The 25026-nt window shown below is 33.5% G+C and overlaps 4 protein-coding genes across 4 annotated transcripts; 2 read left to right on the top strand and 2 right to left on the bottom strand.

Annotated features, from left to right (window-relative positions):
• Nucleotides 1-141: 141 nt before the first annotated feature.
• LOC131845626 (translin-associated protein X) lies at nucleotides 142-2944 on the bottom strand. The gene is made up of 4 exons (XM_059194707.1): nucleotides 2932-2944; nucleotides 2539-2764; nucleotides 1608-2035; nucleotides 142-653 (listed from the first exon to the last, which is right to left on the bottom strand). Exons 1-4 carry the CDS (start codon nucleotides 2942-2944, stop codon nucleotides 457-459), a joined length of 864 nt encoding a protein of 287 aa, XP_059050690.1. The 3' UTR covers nucleotides 142-456.
• Nucleotides 2945-3530: 586 nt separating this feature from the next.
• LOC131845599 (actin-related protein 2/3 complex subunit 1A-B) lies at nucleotides 3531-7016 on the top strand. The gene is made up of 4 exons (XM_059194675.1): nucleotides 3531-3570; nucleotides 3671-3759; nucleotides 3836-3933; nucleotides 5494-7016. Exons 3-4 carry the CDS (start codon nucleotides 3861-3863, stop codon nucleotides 6540-6542), a joined length of 1122 nt encoding a protein of 373 aa, XP_059050658.1. The 5' UTR covers nucleotides 3531-3570; nucleotides 3671-3759; nucleotides 3836-3860; the 3' UTR covers nucleotides 6543-7016.
• A 37-nt stretch (nucleotides 7017-7053) lies between these two features.
• On the bottom strand, nucleotides 7054-16744 carry LOC131845598 (brefeldin A-inhibited guanine nucleotide-exchange protein 1). The gene is made up of 3 exons (XM_059194674.1): nucleotides 16377-16744; nucleotides 9508-14390; nucleotides 7054-7202 (listed from the first exon to the last, which is right to left on the bottom strand). The coding sequence occupies exons 1-3, from the start codon at nucleotides 16501-16503 to the stop codon at nucleotides 7062-7064; spliced, it is 5151 nt and encodes a 1716-aa protein (XP_059050657.1). The 5' UTR covers nucleotides 16504-16744; the 3' UTR covers nucleotides 7054-7061.
• Nucleotides 16745-17066: 322 nt separating this feature from the next.
• Nucleotides 17067-23506, top strand: LOC131845636 (mitotic checkpoint protein BUB3). Its single transcript, XM_059194722.1, has 4 exons — nucleotides 17067-17531; nucleotides 19352-19576; nucleotides 20967-21237; nucleotides 22246-23506. The coding sequence occupies exons 1-4, from the start codon at nucleotides 17319-17321 to the stop codon at nucleotides 22533-22535; spliced, it is 999 nt and encodes a 332-aa protein (XP_059050705.1). The 5' UTR covers nucleotides 17067-17318; the 3' UTR covers nucleotides 22536-23506.
• Nucleotides 23507-25026: the final 1520 nt, after the last annotated feature.

Here is a 25026-nt window from a genome sequence, read left to right as displayed (position 1 = left end):
TATAAAACAAAGTCGCTGTCGCTGTCTGTCCGTCCCGATGTATGCTTAAATCTTTAAAACTACGCAACGGATTTTGAAGCGATTTTTTTAATAGATAGAGTGATTCTAGAGGAAGGTTTATATATATAATACATGTACACCCGGGCGAAGCCGGGGCGAGTAGCTAGTTTTTTATATTTTAATATTAGTATTTTTACTACATGTTTGTTGTGTAACACGTTTCATGAAAGTGCGTTAGCTTCACTTTTACTATTTATAAGTCAAAAATTGCTTCATAGATTTTTATAATCTTTGATTTGTTCGTGTCTCTTCCGTTCAGAATAGCACAACTACAAATATTAACGTAAAAAATATATGACTTCTAAATAGTAAATAATGACATCTAGAAAACGAATATTCTAAATTAAATACTCATTATTCAACATAATTATAATTTAATCTACACTTAATTATTAATTAGTAATATCCTTCATCATCAGACAGATGAGTGCTGTTGTCCCAGTCCTGCTGCAGTGTAGTCTGTGGTACTATATGGGTCAAGGGCGCCTCCCCACCTCGAACGTGCAATGCATAAACTGCCCCCTCAACCTTTGCCACATTGGCGCGGGTTACGTTTATTTTGCGGCACAATTCTTTGCCCATACTAAAAAGACCTGAAATGCAGACATTTTTATGTTTATTATTGTTTATTCTAAGATCTAAAATTATTAAGTATTAGCAGATTTTTAGGTGTACATAGGTTATGGTAACCGTTTACCACCAGTTGGGCTGTCATATGCTGATTTGTCACCATCATAGTACAAGAAAGACTAAAAGTTTTTTTTTATTGCATAATCAAGATAGTAAATTAAGATTTTCTATTTAGAGAGCTGAAAAAAAAAGTAAGTAATTTTAAATGTAATGTAAAAATAAATGTAAAACAATATTGTTCATTATGAAAGATTTTTATGATCAGTACAATAAGCTTCTAAACTAAGAAAAAAAAACTGTTATTGAACGATAAAATATACTTCTCAGAAAAGATTTGTCTGATATTTTTTGAATAGTTTATATTCCATACTTTTTTATATGCTACAATGGTGGCAAACAAGCATAGGACTCATCTGATGGTAAACAGTTCACTGTTACAATCAGGTAGCATATGGACACCTGAAACACCAGGGTTGTCACATTTGCATTGCCTAACCCACTGGTAAATGGCAACAAATGAGAGAAATATATGTCACATCATAGTATGGCAATTACAGCCTTAATGGCAATATAGGTACATCTATTTTTTAATTTCATGTTTAATATACATTAAGTAATTCAATTGAGTTTCTTACCAGTTCTTCTTAATTGGATCTATATACTGAATGGGATGGTAGGGAAAAAATTATAAAAAATTATGTTCATACCTGCCTAAAATTTCCTACATGAATAAATTATTTTTTTATTTGAATTATTTATATTATTAACCTGGGTTTTAACATGAATAATTTTATGGCAAATAAAGATATTCTTTTATTTACCATAAAATTATTCATATTAAGACTAGTTAATAATATAAATAATAGGTACATCTATATATTTATTCTAATTTACATATATGATGTCTAATACTATACCTAAATACCCAGTGTACAGATCTCTCACAACTTGGCAAACATGAACACATTCAGCGCTATCACCACTAGATATTGTGTTTATAGCTCGTCTCATCAGCTCCCCAGTCAGATCCGCTATACCCAACATATAATCACCATGTGGCATCATTGTCACAACTGTCCTTTCTGTCTCAATCCCATCAACTTCCTCGGTTATTTTGTATGTGAGTTCATTCTGTACATCTTCATATGGAATGATAACTTTCTTCTCCATTAATGAGCATAGTGTCCTAGCCTCAATGAACTCCTGGAAACCAGCTGTAACAGCTCTTGAATGTAAATATGCTGGACTGTTCTCCAGCTCTATACCAATGGCTTTTAGAGATCCATTGATCAGTTTTTTCAGTCTATCATTCGCATCTTCTACAGCTTTCTTTGTTGCTTCTTCACTGTTCCAAACAAATAAATTTACATAGATATTTTTTTAAACTGAAACATAAATATTTAGAATACATAATTGACATGTCTCCTTAATCAATATTTATACTCACATTGAGTGTGGCAGATTTAATCAGAACCTTCACCTTTCTTTTTATAATAATGATGGATTGTAAATGAACATTCTATTAAATTACTATTAAATATTAAAAACATAATTATGTTTGTGTACATACAAAAAGAGGGGAAGATGACATTAACAAGGTAGCAGGGAAAGTTTGTACTCAGAGTGCAAGGGACCGAACGCTATAGAAATACTTGGTGGAGGCCTATGTCACGTCATGAAAGACTGTTGACATTCAGATGTGGAGAATAAAATAAAAATAACAAACATAGACTAAGAGGACCACAGTTACTGCCTTAACTCTTTATTATGTTTGTGCAGATTTTAATCTATATAGCTGATCAAATGCCCGTTATCTGGGATACTATTTTTATACTACAATGAACTCACGTAATTGCAGAGTGCAGCAAAAAAATTATGCGTTTGCTCTCCATGGTTATATCTCGGGATAGTTTCACCAATCTCTCGTGTCGATCTTGGCGGTCATTTAATTTGCCAGCGGCGGCTCTGAACATGACCAACACCAAACTGTCCGGGGCGAGGGACGCGGCCGTCTCTCGCGCCACGGAGGATAAGGTTTGTTGGTTTCTGTTACGGTTACCGCGGTAATGTCTCCCTGTAAGTAACCATATAATGATTAAATAGCTTTTCGAAATAGAATATATAATAAATAAATAGCATGACTAATATTACTTGTGTATACTATAAAAATTTTATCTAAAAAATCTGACGGAATTGCGGGGAATAGGCAATAGTAAATAATTGCATATTATATATATTTACCTCGTCCTGACATGACTGCAAGATTTAGATATTAGTGAAAATTTAATTTAAGTCTGATCACAATAAACAATGATTTCTGTTATTGACTGCGATTTATACCAAATGTACTTTTTTCAATCGAGTTTTACAGATTATTGTTTTATGGCTACAGTCTGATCTGTGTGCGTAAGTTAGAAAATATTCTATATTTATTTATTATAAAAACAACATAATATGCCGAAATAGCAGTGCCAGAAAATTACACTAAAGGAGTAAACAAGGAATAAAATGTCATTGTCAAAGTGACATGCATCATAAAACTGATCATTCTCAAGTCATTCATGACTAACTTTATCTAATACTTAAAAATCAAGAAACATACAAACCAATTTATGAATATATTGTCTCCGCAGTAGAAGATATCTGAAGAAGGAAAAAAGAAATTAAAATACAGAAATTATACCAAAGACAACGGCTGTATGGGCTTAGATTCTTTGCCTTTCCATTAGGGATGAATATTACAAAAAAAAAAAAAGAGTTGGATGTATGGGTGCATTTCCCTTTGCCTTTCCTTTAAAGGATAAACAGAACCAAAAAAAAAATCTATCAGACTGATGTGGTCAGTATCAGAATTGTCAATTTGGTGAAAACATTCCTAAGGTTTGTTGTGTTTAGTTTCTATTTAAATTACATGGTTGTTATTCTTAGGACAAATTAGCAGTTTTATCTTTATATCTAACAGGATTATTTTAATTTTTAGATTCGCGTCGACTGACCAGAGTCCGCGAAATCCATGTAAATAGATCACAGTTGGTATTGATAAGCCGGGTGTGTCCTATATAAGAAAAGGTAATTTAGATATCATTTTACAAGATTGTATCTTAATAAAAGCTTTTTGTTCTTAATAAATTCGTTATTTTTTTAGGAAACGGAGAGAAAGGACAGAAAAAATGTCACAAACGCTAACTTTTGGTGACTCATGTGGCCCTATCACTTGTCATGCTTGGAACAAGGATAGAACGCGTAAGTTAATTATTTCTTATTAATTAAAAATACCATTTCAGGAAAACTTTGAGCACCTAACATTATGTGTGGTGTGTCTAAAATCAGTAAGTCTTTATGTACACTTGGTGCTTGGTTGGTGCATAGTTTTGTGTGCACAGTTTTGTGTGCACAAACTATATTGTGTTTCTAAATTATAATAGTTCTTTTATATTTAATTAGATGTATAATAAACCTGCGGCGCTGCCGCAAAAAAAAAATGGTCCAGTCTTTTTTCATTTATCTATTGCAAATAATGAAAATTTTTCTCTATAAAATATTGGTATATTAGATAAGAACTGTCAAAAGTATATAATAAATGTTTAAGTATAAGATAGACTTTTAATATTGCTCATTCTAATCTATACATATAAATAAAATTGGAGTGTCTGTTTGTAAAATTGAAATAGTCGTTTTTTTTTTACATGCATATGAATATAAATGGTACATACACCAAAATATCATTTTTTACTATTTTTGTCTGCCTATCTGTCAGTCTGTTTGTTCTGGCTAATCTCTAGAATGGTTGGACCGATTTGGACGGGACTTGTCTTGGCAGGTAGCTGATGTAATAAGGAGTAACTTAGGCTACTTTTATTTTAGAAAAATAAATTTAAACTCCATGTGGACGAAGTCATGGGAACAGCTAGTTAGATATATCTAGTCACCATTAACTTTATATAACTTACAAAAATCTCTGCTAAAACATGTTTCCTCCAACTTTTGCTGTTCTTTACCAAAATGTCTGTTTGTTATAATGTGGAGTATATTAAAATATGAGCTTCCTATATTATTTGCATTTGTAAATCTGCTCATTGTCTACAAAACTAAACTATCTGCTAGTCTATAAATAGTGATAAGTGAAGATCAAATTTCTAACATGAGTGTGAACATAGCATTTTATTAAATTTAAAATCACATTTCTATAGTTAACATGTCCCGAATCTATGATGATACTGAAAACAGTAGTGTAAAGATGGGTACAAAAAAATCTGGTTTTTAAATAAAATTATTATTAGTCTTAATATCACCGATTTAGAAATCTATGGAAGGCGCCGTAGAAGGGGCACACTGAAATAATAATGATATAATATACAAAAAATATATGTATGTATATATTATAGTTAAAATAATTGTAAATTTCAGAATAAAGGGCTTTATTATTATTATTATCTATACTCCATACATATAAATAAAATTGGAGTGTCTACTAATAACCGTTTTTTACTATGGTATAAATAGGGTACATACACCAAAATAACATTTTTTACAATTTTTGTCTGTCTGTCCGTCTGTTTGTTCCGGCTAATATCTGATATGGCTGGACCGATTTTGATGGGACTTTTTTTGGCAGGTAGCTTATGTAATAAAGAGAAACTTAGGCTGCTTTTATTTTAGAATAAATCTTTATTTTTGAAAAATAAAGTTAATTACCACGCAGACTAAGACACGGCAACAGCTAGTTCTTAATATCACTGTAGGGTGGTAGCAAAGATTCCTTTAAATATGATCTTATTCTTAATATTTGTTTTATTTTTTCAGAAATTGCATTTTCACCCAACAACAATGAAGTGCATATCTATGAAAAGGAAGGGAATGATTGGAAGCAAACAAACAACCTAGTCGAACATGACTTAAGAGTAATGGGAATTGATTGGGCACCAAACACCAATCGGATTGTGACATGCTCTGTGGATAGAAATGCTTACGTGTGGACCCAAGGACCAGATGGGAAGTGGTCAACGACCCTTGTGCTGTTACGTATAAACCGTGCTGCTACATGTGTGAAATGGTCACCCATGGAAAATAAGTTTGCTGTTGGCTCCGGAGCAAGACTTATATCAATTTGCTATTTTGAGAAAGAGAATAACTGGTGGGTTTCTAAGCATATCAAGAAGCCTATACGTTCAACTGTCACCTCTCTAGATTGGCATCCCAACAACATGTTGTTAGTAGCTGGTTCAGCTGATTTTAAAGTGCGTGTTTTCTCGGCGTACATCAAAGATATTGAAGACCAGCCTGGACCAAACGTTTGGGGCTCTAAACTGCCACTAGGCCAATTATTGGCCGAATTCCCAAATTCGCAATCAGGAGGTGGTTGGGTGCACAGTGTTTCTTTCTCTGCGGATGGAAATAAAGTTGCATGGGTGGGACATGACAGCTCTATTAATGTAGCTGATGCTACACAGGGCAAAGCTGTCATTAAACTGAAGACTGAATATCTGCCATTTTTGGGTTGCAATTGGATTACAAACAATGAAATTGTTGTGGCAGGGCATAGCTGCATTCCATTATTGTACTCTTATAACGAGAATGAAGTTAAGTTTGTTGCTAAATTAGACAACACTCAAAGGAAGGAGTCTGGAGGACTGTCTGCTATGAAGAAGTTTCAGTCGCTCGATCGCCAGGCTCGCATCGAAACTAATGATACTCTCTTGGACTCCATTCACCAGAATGCTATCACTCATATCAGTCTGTATAAAGGAACGAAGGCTAATACTGAAAAATTCAGTACTTCTGGCTTGGATGGACAGCTAGTCATTTGGGATATTGACTCTTTGGAGAGGAAATTGGAAGGGCTCAAGATATAATAAAAGGGCTCCAGTTAAATTAATAATTTTATTTAAGGATAATATAATTGGTTTGCGTGCGAGTTCTGAATTCACTCTTTTTTTATATAGACGTATTAACAGAAAAACGAAAAGCTGTGGAAATGATAACATTGCAATCACAGTCTGATCAGTCTAGCTAGAAATTAAACAAGCAAACACCTGTCGTATGAGTGATTTCAGCTCCTCAAATAGTAAAACCTCTCAAATATACAGAATAAACTATAATTTATAGAAATAACATCTATGTTTTTAATTATTATACAATTATAAATTTTAACTGATTGTAATAAAAGTAAATAAGTTATATAAATTAAATATACTACTACAGCCTATATATAATTATAGATCACTTTTAATACTACTGAAGTACTGATTGCTGTCAATATAACATTAAAATTTAAGGAATCAACGAATGTATTTTTATTTTTAACGTTAACATTCAAGTCATATCTTAACCTACAAAACTATAAGGCCATATTGTTTGTAAAGGAGAGTGCATTATTGCGTGTTGGAGACGATGTTGAATACTGGTCCGATGCGGATGAATACGCGGCGAAGTACGGAGCGTAACTCGGGCTTCAGGTCGAAGCAGGTGATCTCACACAGCAGGGGGTAGTAGCTGGACACGTGTGCCGCAAACTGTAGTGGGAACAATGATTACAATTAGTCTCGATATACTGTTTTTTATACAACTAAACTAGCAAACAAGCCCAGTGATGGTAAGTATATATTTTAACGAATTAGGTGTTATTTTGTGAAGGTTCCTTTCACTACTTAATGGATTTATATAACTACGCTACAATTAACATGTGTGGGACCACAAATATTTATTGCTGAAACTTTGGTTACTTGAAACTTCTGGTCGCAAAATAGTCAATGCTAAAAATTTTCTTCATAATATCTTTATTCATATAGGTCTATTACAGACTCTTATGATATGTCAAATCTACCGTCAGATCGGAATGATTTCGAGATAGAAGAACTGACAAGAAACTCAGCACGTATTCTATGTGTATGCTAGGCTTTCAAGCTATATAGGAAGTCTATTCAATGTCTGATGATACTTCGTTCGGAGGCGAGACGTGTCGCAATATAAACCAAATCCAACAGTTATTGACGGTCGGACTTTCGGCACTAAATATTTGTGGTCCCACACATGTTAATTGTAGCGAATTAAACAAAATAATTTAACAAGATAAAAATAAAGCCATATAGGTCTACTACAGGCATATTGCCAACCATTGTATATAAATACAATAGATGTTTTTTTGGTAATTGTTTTACGTATGTACGTGTGCATACATATTTATTTATTTATTAGCATACAAAACAGATTACAGTCAATATAATAATATAATTAGGAGCGTGTAGTTCGGTACAAAACTGGATTATAATCCAACACTATGTATGCCTAAGAGCTAAATTATATAGACGCATTTAATATACGCTAGATAAGGTTATATAATAAAAAGTAAACTAAATAGAAAATGATATATAACTACGTAATGCAATGAATTATCATGTTAACAGAATTTTATTTATATTAAAGAAAATAAAATTGGTACAATTAAATATAATTTGTCTCTTTACGGTGGAAATTTAATTGTCTCCGGAACTGGACCAGCGTTGAATGGAAAATATCTATATTTCTATTGGAGACAAGAATTTCATTGTATTGGCGACACATTCGAACTATTGGATTATAATAAGAAGTATTATTTGAGTAAACCTGAAGATAGAAGCTGTTATAATTATATGTTATATTATATATATGTTAAATGTACCAATGTCAAAATGTGTAAATGTATGTTCATATCAATAATAGTTGTCAATAAATGTTTTTGTCTGCTTTCTTCTTTCATAAAAGTACTCCATAATTTCACTGCCATAACTCACCTTGTAAAGTGAATACTGACTAAATAGGTTGGCGCCTGAAATACGTAATAGTGATACGACATAGATGACCACGCCAAATACCATATACACCATGGTGGACCTTTCCATGTCTACGAGCTCAGGGTCTCTTCTAATAAAGTCTTCAATCAAATACTACATAGCTCGTAGCTTAACTTTATATATCGAATATTTCGTTATCTATGTTAACTGGATCGTTATCATATGTGGTAATCTAGCACAGTACTCTAATGGACTACAGTACCAAGTTCATTCATATTATTATTACATTTAAGTATATTTCATTTTTCCGGACTACTGGAATGCTGTTGGCCGCAGCTGGCCATTCTAGCTTCACCGGACGATAGGGGGCGAGTACAGATGGCACTCCTAACCCGTGGGACATATGGAGCACCTGAAGGCCTCTGTTAAGGATGCATGCATGCATGTCTGTTTGTTCTGGCTAATCTCAGAAATGGCTGGACCGATTTTGACGGGACTTTTATTGGCAGGTGGCTGATATAATAAGGAGTTACTTAGGCTACTTTTATTTTAGAAAATAAAGTTGAATTCCACGCGGACGAAGTCGCGAGTACAACTATTCTTATATGTATATATATATAGTTGACTAGCAAACATTTTAATATGGATAAACAATGCTTTACTACCGTGTATTGGGGAGAAAGGGGATCGTAATGTAGATTGATGACTCCACTGCTGGTAATGTACCATGGCAGGTTACCCTTCATGCGGTTCCAAATGTAAACCATCTTGATAAATTCTTAATTCATTACGATACGCGAACAGATCTTATGTTCGTCTTATCATCCTATAATTGTGCACGGCCAGCGTAAACCGTTAGCGTAGGCGGGTGCACCATTCCATTATCGAATACAAAATATAAATCTTGGCAAAAACAAGTCAAAATGTGTTCTAAACGATAAAAAAATATAAATCTAGATTTATCATTGTTTAAATATATATGCAACTTTACAAATATAAAATTACTATAAAATCTATAAAACATTTTAAAAGATTTAGTTATACTTACTCTTTCGTCGGGCATCTTAAGTATTCTCGTGAGAATCAGCAGCAGGATCGACGTCCAAGCGTCTCTATGGGTTTCATTGGTAACGCCAGCGAAATATTCCAAGGCTTCGCAGCAGATATTTATTAAACTTTTTTGTACTGCAGGCCAGTGATCTCTACGGGCTTCGTCACTGTACATTTTGAATAGGATTCGCAAAACACAAGCTAAAGATTGCGTCTCTTGTTTCAGCATATTTGGTTTCACTGCTCCTTTAAAATTGGCTTTCCATAGAACATTTCTTTGGGCGTTGTTCGTATTGAATGTTTTAGCGAAGCGGTGACTGCACATTAAGCATTCGACAAGTCGCAGCAGATGAGGTGAGCTCAATAATCTGTACATGCCTTGCTCTTCACGTTGACATTCTTGTTCTGTACCTGGTGTGCCCCCAGTTAATTCTGCAGCAGCTAAAGCTAACGTTTCAGCGTCTTCTTTTCTCGATGTTGCCGGATAGAAGACAATATTGTCGATGGTTTGGATTAATTCGAGTTGTACCACACATTTTATTAGAAGACTGTTAAATACTCTGTTGGAGGTTTTAACATCATCCCCTGCTTGGGGTTTCTTCAGTATACCATGACGTATGTGTGGCGTTTCCCCGTCGTCACTTTCTTCTGGTTTCCAAGTAAGCAGCGTTGTTGGTAGCGTGCTGTTAAATATGTCTAACATAATCTGGCACGTATTACTCCACGTATCATCATTGAATTTTGTTCCATTTGAAATGACTAGATTTTCTAAACAATTTGTACCAGATCTCGCGAGTTGTTCGTTGTCTTGTTGCACACACCAGTGTAACTGTGAATAGAGTTGTTCGAGTAAGAGTGTACCAAGAACGTCAAAGTACTGCGTGAAGACATCAACGATTGCGTACAACGCGTGATTGCAAGTTGTAGTCATCCACTCGTTCTTTTCCAACTGATGCTCAGGTAGTTTCATATTGTCAAATATCCTAAAGAGAATATTGAATAAATCTCTCCACCAATGCGGACGGAATGAATCACCATGGGTTTTTATAATCTCAAATAAGACTGTCAGACCTCGAGTGCGAACGTCTAATTTGCAACGGCTTACGACGCATGACAATGAGAAGAGCAGCGGGAACCATCCTCTCAACCATACTCTGTCTACTTCAGGTGCGCCCGGTTCGCCTTCAAGGCCTGCATGCTCAGCAAATAACTGAGGAGAAGATCCAACGGCTGTGGCACAGGATCTCACTAACCTTATTGCTTCCATAGATGTATCAGGGAATTTGGCATTACAGGCAAATTCAGATAAACATTTCACTGCATCTTGGAATGAATCTATCATTGCAGAAAATTGTTTTTCATACAGTTCTGTTATAATCTTACCTGTGGTTTGGAATGCTAAGTCTACAATTGCTTCATCTTGATCACTTGCTGCCAAATGGAATACTGAAAAGATGTTTTTCCATCCTGATTTAATATTTGGTGCCTGTGAATTTACCATCTGTGCTATGCACCTTACCACCATATCTCTTATTGTTGGTGAGCTGTTCTTCTTCATAATATGTTCAAACGGCCTTAAGAAGTCTTTTTGGAATTTAAAGTTAGCAAACTCGCCTTTTTCTATAAATTTCATTGATAGTTGCCTCAAGGAGTCTACTGCAAAGAATGAAATGTCTTCATTTCCACTGCAACCTACTTTATTGAAATGGTCACCTAACACTTGCCAAATTCGAGACCATTGTAACCTAATTCGTCCCATGTTGTAATAAGATATTTCTACGATTTTCTGAAGTGAGAACATTCGTGGATTTGACGGATGGCTTAGTTCGTCAAGTGAAACTTGGCATAAAGCTCTGACAAAATCAACAATTGCATCACCATCAAGTCTCGTAGAGCCAGTAAAGATTCTGTCAACAGCAACTACAACACTTTGGGAACTTGTTTCTCCTATGTGCTCTTTTACACTAGGATCTAAAGTCATTAAGCTGAATTTTAGTGAATCTGGTTGTGGTTTTATACCAGATCCAGACAAAAATTGTGGTCGTACGCCAGTTCCAATGAGTTGAGCTAATTCCAATTGAGAAATGCATTTAACAACATCTAACCAACTCGATCCTAAGTAGTTGCCATCTGTATGTGCGACTGTTATTAATGTCTTTATTGTGTCAATATTCTTAGCTTTCATTTCTGTGATTGGAGAGTTAGCTGTAAGGAGAGTAAATCGTGCAAGTGCTTGTACATATGCATCTCTTTCTAACGACATGTGGAATATACATGCAATACGTATAGCACATCTTATTCCATCCAAGCACAATGAAGCTATTTCGGGATCGTCACAATCTTGTAAACCTACTGAAAATGCAGCAAGGAAAGGTGTCCATGCCATTTTAAACATGGGTCTTACATGTTCCACATGTTTAGCAGTAGTAAATGGTGTCTGAACATGAGATACAGACTCCATTAAATTCTTTGCAGCAGTAGATATTTGTTCCATTTCCATATTCCATATAAGTTTACGTTTCTTTTCATTAGCAATCATGTGTTTACCAGGTTTAGAAGTATTTTTCATTTTAATTTCATGCCCAGCAATTTCATCATAGATTTGAGACAAATACTCACGCGGCAGATCGTTATTGTCACTTATACCACTGTTCAATTTAATATACTGTTCTTTTGTCATTTTATTCTTTACTTGTGGGGAATGTAAATCTGTAGTTAACATTATAATAGAAAATGCTAGCACATAAACTGTGTCAGCACTACTGAATAAAGTGTTATTAGGATTGCATTCACAATAACGTGAAGCAAATTTTTCCATTAGTCTGTCAATTTTCTGTGCTTCACCAGGCAACCTGAATCCTTCTAAGAAATATCGTAGAGCGGCCACAATATCCATACTTGCGAAATTCATTGAATCAACATATGCATACATAACTTCTTTTGAATGATCGTCATTTTCTCCTAAATATTCACCGACGAATGTTTTATCAAGTCTTTCATCAGTTAGCAACCATTCTGCAATTTCCTTTGTGGATGTTCCTAATAGACTTTGCTCCTGCAAGAAAGCTACTCCTTTTTTAGGTTTTCTATTGAATAAATCAATGCCAGTTTCCCACACTTCTTTTTGCTGTTTTAGTACCTCAAACTGTTCAGGAGAATCTAATGTTTCTCTATTACCAATATTACTAGAACCAGTGGAAACCAGACTCAGGCTAGATCCTCCGTGAGACTTAATACTGTGGTGATCTGGGTCTTCTTTAGTAGTTCTCTCACCTAAAGTAGTTTGTAAGTTTGGATTGATGTAAAGTTCCTTGCTCCATTCAACCATGCATTTTAATATTGAAACCAAACATTCTAGTCCTCTAATTCTCATGGATTTTTCTTGATTAGGTGTAGCTCCCAATTCTAATGCTTGTCTTCCTTGTGCAATCTTAGAGACATCGTTCACCAATCTTTGAAATAGATTCGCAGCTGATAAGTCACAATCATAGTTAACATATATGTCAACAACACTTTGAGCATCACCACAAATTCTTGTGAGAGCTTGTATAACCATCCATTTATGTTCAAATGTGGAACTTGATGTTTCCAAAATGTTCATAAAAATTTCTTTGAAAAACACTTCAATCTGCTTTTTCAGGTGAACTTTAAAGTTTTGAAGCAGAGCTAGAAATATTGCCAGAGAAAGCTCAAACACTTCAGGCACTGAGCTCACACCATTTTTTGATAATGCAACACAAAGATACTGTTTAATAGCAGTTATGAACATCTCATTGTTTCTAAATACAGGACCTGCATTTTGCAGAATTGATAGGAGTAAATGCAATGACAGAATTTTAGATCTCAATTCATGTGACTTAGGATCAGGTGTGCCTTCAGGCAGAGGTTTCATGGATAACTTGCAGAGTGCTCTAAACACAAGGAATGCATCCTTTTGCAGAATGTGGGTAAATTTTGCTGTTACTGAATTATCATTCTCTGATGCAACGTCTACACTTTCTTGAGAAGGTATTCGCGTCATGGAAGATTCCGCACCAGCTTGGCCATTGCTTTCTTGGGATACACTTCCACTATCTTGTGAATCTGATGGATTCTCATTATTTTCAGGACTATTTTCACTAACATTATCTGCGGTTTTCTTGGAAGCGATAGTTATTGCATTGTCTATAACTGAATCCACTATTTGCTTAGCAATAATTTTAGCTTCCAAAATTTCATCAATTTGTTCTTGCTGTGGTGTAATATCTTTGTCCTCATCATTTATATGATTATTAGAGATAGGATTGCATTCATCATTTACAACACTACCATTGGGTATTTTATGTTGAACTTCTGTAATATTAGAATCAGAATCAGATTCCAAAGCTTGATTTTCCATTTTTGTAAAAATTACATTAAGCATTTGTGTTAGAGTGGCCCTAGCTGTTGTTTGGTTTATAAGATTTTTGCTGGCTAAATATATATTGTAACAAGTTCTAACAGCAAGCAGCACAGTCCCTTCATGCACCTCAACATGTTGGCTCGTTATTACCGTGAGGAGAGCTTTTATTATTTGTAGTTGGACTCCTTCATCAGTCTGTGGGCCAGTGAAGCAGCTACAGATGGTTTCAACAATACGGTCAATTAAAAGTTTTCTTGGAGTTGTTGAATCAGGAATATTGCCTGTTAGGTGACCATATGCAATAAGTTTTTGCAGACAATCTAAAGCTGTCACAACTATCCTGGATGCTTTGCTTTGGCATGCCAGTTCAAATGGCAGGAAATATTTTTCAGCAGTGATAACATTTGATGCATCAGTTTTGGGCAGTGGTAGGGTGCCCAATGATGGATTCTCAGATGGTTCTGGTTGACCTCCATTTTTCAATTCAGTTTTAATTTCCTCTGAAAAGAAAAATAAATTTTAATTAAAACCTGTACAATTTTTACTGAATTCACACTTAAGTGAACAAATAAGCTATTTAGGATTTATGTAAAACAATTAATCAATTAGAATATCTTTATTAATGTTGGTATATTGCAGACTCTTATGATATGTCAAATCTACCATTCGTTCACAAACTCAGCAGCTTTAAATGAGCTTGTTCATGATTATAAGTACCAGAATCCTTGTCCAACCTGGCAGACATAATGCCCAGCTGTGCTTCTTGCTAATCCATTGCTATAACTACTTTTGTATCCTGTGAAGGTATCCTTCACAGACTGATATAATTAATGTTACAAACCTTATATATACAAACTTCCCCATGAGGCTTACAAACATTTAACCAGATGTATTAAAACCCCAACAACCATTAGAAGAAAAAAAAGTAGTGATGTTTAATATAATAATGAATGTATTACAAGATCTTACATAATTTGTTGTAGTATGTAAATTGATGACCTTCACAAATAACATGCAAGATGAATGATAAAACTCAAACGAAAATGCATATATTAGCTATAAACAATACTGTAATAGCCCATAGTGTTACAATGAGACATTATCATGAGCTTAATTCATATTCCTCAGTTATTTATTATTTACAAGTCATTCCTGACAATTTGGGTTAAGATAACAGTCTGTAAATCGCAAGTTGTGGCTTTGAATAATCATGAAAATACCATACTGTAGGGTAATAAAATATCCTGTTACACAAGACACACTGTATAGGATAAAAATTACATTATAAAGCATTCAATACACATTTCGAAGTATACATCTTAGGTACAATCAGCTTATCATCTAATCACTCACACAGTACATCACATAGTATAGACGTCAGCATCATATATGTCTGGCCAAAGTATAAATATATATACATATAAATAAAATTGGAGTGTCAGTTTATAATATTGAAATAACAGTTTTTTTACTACATGCATAGGAATATAAATACAGTACACACACCAAAATAACATTTTTTGCAATTTTTGTCTGTCTGTCTGTTTCTTCTGGCTAACCTTTGAAATGGCTGGACCGATTTTGATGGGACTTTTTTTGACAGGGAGCTGATGTAATAAGGAGTAACTTAGGCACACAGCAGCAGCAAAAATAATACAAGGATTTGTGTCAAAATGTAGTATACCAACTCTGAACTCATTATGAAGCGAATTGACTACACATGTTTGTATTGTGTGAGTTTCAAGTTTGGTGGTACTTTATTATTTATGTATCAGATGGGCACTGGATGAGTTTACATGTATTTACATGGAAATCCTCACTAATTACATGCTTATAATATGATACCATTATGAGCTAATGTATGTGGTATGATTTTACGATTCTTGAGCAGTTTAAGAGTTAGGCAAGTCACACCATAGGCCATATAAAAATATTATATTTATTACATACAAGAAACTAATAAGTTTTAGAGTTACGTCATTATTAATAACAAAAATAAACCTTCCTTTTTTTAACCTAATATATATATATATATATATATAATATAATAAACTTCTTATTATATCAACTTAATAGTCTCTTGCCATGTAAGTATGAATGGCTAAGTAGGTAACACTAAGAAAATATTAATTTAAATTAGATCAAAATCAAATTAACAAAATGGGTACCAAATAAAGTTACCTAATTATGAATTTAGTGTTTTATCAGTATAATCAAGGTATGTGTCACTAAGTGCCTTAGAACTATGCAGTAATATGAATAACTAATTACTATGATAACGTAAAGTAGGTCTATAACCCTACACTTTCATTTCCAAGGTCAACTTACAATCACTTCTCAATATTTAATGCCAATAAGACAATTACCTTCAAATTGTACTGTGGATTTTGCTAATTAACTCTAATAAATACAAATACGACGTTATAAACAGAGATCGATACATATAACTATCGATACCAATATGATGTGAAATTATACATTCTTACCTAGAGCTACTTCGCAAGACTTTTTCAACTGACTGTGATAGGACCTTTTTATGTCCTTATCCGCCAATATCTTCTCTAGTGCTCGAACTATAAACATTTCTTTAGTTTTGAGATTGGTTTGCATCATTATTTTATATGGAAATTACTCCATTCGTTCCTCTTGGAATCGACTTCAACTGAGTGGTTTTATAAACATTTATGGCTATTTCTACAGGCACTACGCTGTTGTATTATTAAACGTTTATGACCGCTGAATAATGGCGCATAAGTAACATGACAAAACTTTATACAATCGAGCTTACTGATGATTTTATAATAAAAATAAAACCATTTTTGCGAGACGAAGATTTCACGATTCACACCTCATCACAAACATGTCAAATTGTCAATATATTAATGCGTTCATATTCGTGTCAAATATTATATGTAATTTTTATAAGACTTGTTGTCACTTTTAAATAACACTTAATTTGTATCAGATTATCTACGGATATGTCTCGATATATTATTGAAGTAGTGAAAAAAAATATTGCACCTAATTTAAAGTAATAAAAAATAAGATTACATTTTGTGCAAAGATATAAACATTTGATAATCTAAGAACAATGCTTTAAGGTCTTACTATACATTACTCTGTGCTATTACTGCTGTCATCTATCAAAGTCGAACAGCGTCAAAGAAATGGTCAAATTTCATTTTTATTAAACTGTTACCTACCTAACCTACCTCTATCAATACAATAATTATTTCTTAAATATTAGTTCCGATTATTGACTGAATTTAATATAATTCATCAAAAAGTTCTATGTATTTCTTGAATGCCGCTAAACGCGATAGTTGAAGAATAATTTACTTTATGTAGAAAGCGTTGTTAAACTTTTCATTTAGACTTTATTATTTACTCCAAAGTATTTATAATTGTTTTACAAAATTGCTTCCACAATGACAGTCACGCGGGTGGCGGAGTCCCGCACAGAATTTAAATTGAAGAGTCTTCCCGAGGACTGTATATCAAGTGTGAAATTTGCACCGAAATCGAGTCAGTTCCTCTTGGTTTCTTCATGGGACTCGACTGTAAGGTTATACGATGTCACGGCGAATGTAGAACGACATAAATATAGTCATGAATTACCAGTTCTTGATGTTTGCTTTCGGGTAGGTACAGAATTGTTTATTCAACGTTTTACCGTAGAATGTTGTATTTTTTTTTATAGAATATACATATTTGATGTGTACATAAATTTGTGAACGCTAGCTGAATGAGAGATTAGATCATGTTTTTTAACTACCAGAACTTGTTATAGCAGCCTCCTTTCTAAATTCCCCAATTTTAGACTTTTACGGTCCTATTACAAAAAATCTGTTAAAACTCGGACGAAACGTGGCCTAAATGGTCGTGGTTTAAACCATTCCTAATGTTAATACTTGGAATAAACCTAACATTATTACGAATCCAGATCTAACAGAGGACTACTTAGTACTACAGTTAAATCGTTCATTATGTATTCCATACAGAAATCAGTCACTCATGTCTGTCACCGTACAATTACGTTCCATTTTACCAGAAAACTGAAAAGATCAAAAATAATATTAGTTCAAAGAAAAATGTATAAACTAAAAATAAATTTATTTCTATTTATCTAGGTCTTCATTATAACTATTTCATTAATATATAATATTTATTAATGTACTATTAGGCTGAAAATCAGTTTTAAATTACAAGTAGGAGTCCTATACGGAGGAAAGGAACGGCGAGATATTTTTATTGGATCGTTCGAATGGTGACTATTTCAAAGTCAAATGAGTGAAAAAATAACAAATAACGTCTTTTTTATATTTTTATTGTCGTAAAATTTGCTTTAAATATTTTTAGTTAATGTATTTTTAATTTAGTTAAAATATTTTTCCAAAAACTACAACTTACAATAGAATTTTTAAAAAGGAGTTTGTATTTTTGCATTTAGACCACTGTTAAACTAGGGGCATCGCAGGTCTAACTTTAGACCATAGACGAATCACGATTTAGAGATAAACTTCATTTTGTAATAAGGAATACATTGGTGAATGGTTTATTACTAGTGCTAAACCAGGTTTATCTTTTTGTAATAAGGCCATTAGTGTTTACTAGTATTATCCTATAGCACACATTGCATGGTGATTGCAAAATGCCTATGAAACTCATTGGCTGATGTAGGTTTGTATAGCTAAAATAATTAGTAAAATCTGTGAAGAATTTTTATAAGTTTATCAATTTATAAATAAATATGCTAAGCATGAAATGCCTCTTCATTTCCTAAATAATAGATGTTACAATAATTGTTTCATATCTTTATAGTAATTATAATATTAATTTATCTATGTATGTTTGTAATTTTATATTCTTTATTGCATTTTGAAATACAGTAGTAAACTTCAGTATAGACGAAGTTAGGAACGGTGGATATCTCTAAAAGAGATCTCTACCAGTCAACCTAACAGTGAGGCATAGCTAGTAGTAAGTGGTTTGTTCTGCATCTAAACTTTTTAACTAAATGGAATGCTTACTACCTTATCTTGCACTTTATTTATTCTTAATTCATCTTCAGATCAACATTTATAGAATTTCAACCAATTACAGTAAATATTAAAAATTAATTTATTTATTTTAAAGAATAATAAAATTAAAGTTTATTTATTTATTTATATAACTTCAATGCACAAAATACAAAGGTATATATTAAATAATAGAAGTACATGACATGTAGCACCCCATAGGGGTATGCAAATATTGAAATGAAATCATAATTAAATTAATATAAAATGCCCTTACATTTATAAATGTCACTATCCTACAAATACATGCATTTTAATAAATTTTAATATTTTTATATGGCGGACTTAACACCTTTTGCATTTGCTACCAGGTAACCATAGGTTGAGCAGAGAAAAGTTGTAGGTGGTGCAAAAAACTAATTTATACTTCAACATACTTCCAGGATGCTGTCCATTCGTACAGTGGTGGCCTGGACCAAACCCTAAAATTGTATGATCTCAATGCCAGCACTGAAACGGTACTCGGTGAACATAAAGGAGCAATCCGCTGCGTTGAGTTTGCAAATGAAGTTAATGCGGTTCTCACAGGTAGCTGGGATGGCACGGTCAAGATGTGGGATAGCCGAGTGCCCAATTGTGTTGGGACTTACAACCAAGGAAATGAAAGGGTAACAAATAATTTTTACAGAATAAATACTTTACATACCTGTAATATCAGGCTTGTACCCAGATCTGAAGAGCCCTTTAAACTTACACCTAGGTCAGAAGACCAGGGTAATGATCGAAGTTTCCCTCTCTGATAAACATATCAGAGAGGAAAACTTCGCCGTTAGCAGTATGATTAGGGGCTTTATTTATATGCCAGTTTTGGTTGTATATAAGTAGTTTATTAAAATAAAAGTAAATTTCGAACATATATAATTGTATAGACAGGGTATAAAAAATTAGTGATCAGAAGTACAATAGTTGAAGAATGTCTTTAGAAGAAGTCATTTTGTAGATAGTATTTTCCGCGCAAACGCAACGCGCCACAGATTCAAAAATATACGGACAGCGCGCAGCCGCAGTAAGAGGATGAGCCCATTATGGCAGTATGCGCGATGTTAATACTATGAGTATTAACAGATATGATGTATCCGAAAGCAGCACTGTGAATCTATAGAATTTTAAGTAGTTCATCTTACTAATCATGACACATCCTATTTATGCTTACAGGTCTGCTCAATATAGTTTTATTGAGTATTATTATATTAATATATTGACCAGGTGGTTTGGTATGAATGAATGAATGAATGAATGAAACTCTTTATTGTTCCTCTCACAGAAAATACAATTACATATACAATTATGTATAAAATGATAAAAAAAATATATAATACAATAAACAAGACAAAGAGGTAACAATGGGCGGCCTTATCACTAAAAAGCGATGGTATATGGTGTATTAGAAATGCATTAGAATGACAACTGTTCTATTTCTATAATATTTACTGATTCTGTGTAGTCTTCATGCAATCAGTGAAAATTAAGAATGTTTGCTAACTCTTTGTTTTGAATATGGCTGTAAAAATAAAAGAGACAATGGCAGTTTATACATAAGCATGTATGTTAAGTTTATTTGAATAGTGTTTTAAATTTGATGCAGTCATTATTTATACCTATAATTAGTAAATCCGGGGTATTACCATGTTTTATTTATATTGAGTTCCCGATATTTCGGCAGTGTTTCAACCACCATGAAATAACTCTTCTATGGACAGACATATTCATCTACCTTCACATGTCTTTATTTGTTGCTACAGAACAATTTACTAGGCAACTGATACAAATACATATATGTATACATTTTTTGTAAATACATACATAATATACATAGAAATCGCCCAGACATAAAAACAGTCATAGTCATAAATACAAATGTTTATACCGTGTCAGGAATTGACCCGCGACCATCGGAAGTAAAGCGGTGTGCTAGACCGCTACGCCACCGAGGTTAAATGAAAAAACATTTAGTAATGAACTATAAAAGATGTTAATCATTATTTATTTTAATCATAGGTGTACACTATGAGTATAGTTGGCGAGAAGTTCGTAGTGGGCACATCAGGTCGTAAGATCTTTGTATGGGACGTACGTAACATGGGACACGTAAACCAGCGGCGGGAGTCATCCCTCAAATATCAGACACGTTGCATCCGTGTGTTCCCCAACAAGCAGGGATATGTACTGAGCTCAATAGAGGGCCGAGTGGCTGTTGAATACCTCGACAGCAATCCGGAAGTCCAAAAGAAGAAGTACGCCTTCAAATGTCATAGGATTAAAGACGGTGGTACGTATAATTTACCCTTTTTTTCGGAGTTTTTTTATTATTAACTCCATAATCATAAACCCCATTTATTGCACCTATTATACATAAGTCTTATTATATTTTATAATAATAAAATTGCACAATTCACACAGCGTCATCTAGCTATACAGAGCTTGTGTTATGGGTACTAGATAACTGATGGATATACTTAGATGCATTTTGTTTTATATACATAAAACTTGAAAAATTGAACCCCCACCATCGTAAGTAAAGCGGTGTTCTAAATAACTAGACTACTGAGACCGTGGAAAGTTGTTTGTGTAGGTTCTGCTCAGATATTTTATAACATCTTCATTTAATATTTCCGTCGTCGCAACAGTTGGGAGAGGAACACGTAAGTGTTGAGGTTCGTAGCCCCTGTAAACCTACACCCAGGTTATAAGTCTATAGTTGGGAACTATTCGGACTTTCCTTCTCTGCCATACGATGGATCCGGTACATGCACAGTGAATCCATAGAATGATAAGAAGTTTATTTCTCTTGGCTCTGATTTGGAGTGGGTTGTCTGGTTCCAAGACAGGAATTTACCTGTATACTGTAATAGATTTCATTTGCATTTCAATTCTAGGTATGGAATAAAATATAAAACGAATCGTGATATACTTATTTTTGCGAGTAGATTGTCTGGTTGCAAGACAGGAATTCACTATGCTGTATACTTTAAAATGTTCTAGTGGCCTAATAAATTAGATATTTGCACCGCCTATAATTTTTCTCTGCACAACCTATGGTTGCCTGGTAGTAAATGCCATAAGGCGTTAATGGTAGACCCATATAAAAATATTAAAATTTATTAAAAAATTAAATATTAAAATGGTATTTAGTAGTAGGATATATGGTAGGATAGTGACATTTATAAATTTAAGGGCTTTTTATATTAATTTAATTTTGAATTCATTTGCATCTCATATCTATGGAATAAAGAGGATAAAAAAAAAGAAAGAATATATACTTTGTTTTTAATTTCAGGTTTGGAAAAGATCTACCCAGTGAACGCTATAAGTTTCCACTCCGTATACAATACATTTGCGACGGGAGGATCCGATGGCTACGTCAACATTTGGGACGGCTTCAACAAGAAACGGCTCTGTCAGTTCCACAGATACAACACCGCTGTATCGTCCCTCAGCTTCTCTCACGATGGGTCAGCACTCGCGATTGCATGTTCGCAACTTGATGAGACTCAGGTAGAAGAACCGAAGCCGGAAGACACTATTTATATAAGATATGTGACTGATCAGGAAACTAAACCAAAATGAGAAGTACACTCCTCAGTATAGTCTGTTTTTTAATCTCCGAGACTATGACAGGTGTCAATGTCAAATTTTCAAACAATGTTACCAACGGTAGCGGGGTAGTGCTGTACCTGCAATACCGATCTGTTTAATCGTATTTTTTTGTTTAGAATATTAGTTTAAAAGCTTTAGACGTGTATCCACAACATATTTTCAAAATTTACGTTTGTAAACTAGTGTTTCCATTATTGTATTATACAACATAAAATATGTTTTTGTTTCTGTACACATAATAATTTTTAAATAGCTAAATATTTTAAATAGATGTATGTTTTATGAAATATGACACCATACGAAGGTCATTTATTTTATAAAAGAGGTTAGCCTTTGATTTCGTGTAATATATGAAAATAAAAAAATCAATTTTGATACAACAACCCTAAATTTATCAATACCTATACTTATTTTGTGTTAATGTGTTTAAAAAAAAACCCACACATTCATTCTGAGTAAATTATAAAAATGGGTAATTATATTAATTTCCGAAGTCCTACAACCCTATTTAAACATTGTAAAATGCTGGCAACATAGTTATTTTGTGTAATATGTAAAAATGTAATGTAATTAATATTGTGTATGTCATATTTGTCTCCGAGATAAAAAAACAGACTATAGGCAATATTGTTTGACTATTTGATATGATGATTGTGATAGTTCTTTGTCTACGGGAATGGCATTCTGACGATCCACCTGATGGAAAGTGGTAACCTTGTGGGCATTCCTGTGGATGAATGTGTTATTTCTCTATAGCCTATAATTAATATTATTATATAGTCTATTCTGCCGTGATTATGTTCTGAAATAAATCAATTCTAGATTTGATTATCATTCCTCAATCGCAAAAGAAAGATTGTTAACTACTGTACTGTGCAGTTGCTGTTTCAGAGTATATTTTACTAGTGTATAGTTTTTTAAAGTAACAAATCAGTTTATATTATATAATAAACAATTATATTGTATCACATCATCTTTGAAATATAAAAAATACGAATAATTGACGGCGTTGGTGATCTAGCCGTTTAGCACACCGCCTTACATCCGATGGTCGTAGGTTCGTATCCTCGCACAGTACAAAAATTTGTATTTATAAGTATCATAGTTTGTATCAGTAAGGGTGTTTTCTATGTGAATTATGTACGTATTTACAAATAATAATGTTTTTATGTATTTGTATCAGTTGTCTAGTACCCATAACACAAGTTCTGCTTAGCTTGGCACTAGATGGCGTAGTGTAATTTGTCCTGCGTTCTTATTATTATTAATTTATAGGTTATACACCTGAATCTTGACTTCTATATCTGTATCATCAAATAGTCAAAATAATTGTGCCTATTGAGTGTGTGAATGATATGACTTGTTCTCTAATAATAAGTAATTAGATCTAAGTAAATTGATACAATAACAAAATATTAAGTCTTTCCGAATGTTTTTTTTGTCCTGAAGTAATTTTGCAATAATAATAATAATGATAATTTTTAATGATACCAATTTTACAAGTTTAGATAAATATGTAAATATTCACATGATTACCACATATTATAAGAAATTAGTTATGTGGTAAGTTTTACAAAAGTACTCCAATAGGCCAGTGCTATTGAGTAAAAACAATATATGTATCAATACTAGGGGCCTCACTGGACACTGCAAATTGAATTAATAATTAGGTAAACATGTGCAGTGGCGGATCTACCTAATGGCTTTTTGAGCTGCACCCCAGGGCCCCGAGGATACAAAAAGCCCCCAGTCCCCACTGAAACGATATTTAGAATATAAAAAAAAAAATCTTGAATAAGGTTATCATAAGGTTGATAAGCCAAAGTTCAATCAACCTATGCAAGTGCGCGTCTATGGAAAGGAACGGGGAATTTTTGGTCGCTTGTTTTTGGTCCGTGTATTTTTTTAGTTGAGTAATACAATTAGGTAGGCCCGTAAGTAGATTTAGCCCACCGCCTCACAAATCCGCCCCTGGGCATGTGCACAACAAAAATCTGCAGATTTTGCTAAGCTGAAGAAGAAACGCTCTACACATCCTATATAGTTGTAGCCTACTCTGTATAAACGAAATATCTCCTTTGAAAAGGTTACACTCTATCTCGAGGTAATAAAATCTCTTAACTCTTGTCCATGACGCGTTAACTAGCGAATTTTCAAAATGAACGATCACAATAGATCTATGTAGGACGCAGTGTTACATGTCTAAATACTTGATAATAGCCGAAACTCCACGATAAAAAAAATAGTATGGCTTTTTTAATCACCATAAAGTACAAATATACAGCGCCTAAAAACGTGAAACGCAACAGTTTACGCGCTAGTACATTTGCGAGCATCTTACAAAGTATTCTTTGACCATTTGAATGTAAAAGATTTTCATACAAGATGTGATGGTTGCTTATATACAAACGAGTAAACAAAACTCATCCAGTCATGAAATACTCCAGTGCGTAGGTATCCA

Source organism: Achroia grisella, unplaced genomic scaffold, assembly GCF_030625045.1.
Source record: "Achroia grisella isolate CSIRO2021 unplaced genomic scaffold, CSIRO_AGI_Agris_v1 utg478, whole genome shotgun sequence".
Lineage (NCBI taxonomy): Eukaryota > Metazoa > Arthropoda > Insecta > Lepidoptera > Pyralidae > Achroia > Achroia grisella.
The sequence above is the reverse complement of the archived record's forward strand: the minus strand, read 5'-3'. Positions and strand labels throughout refer to the sequence as shown.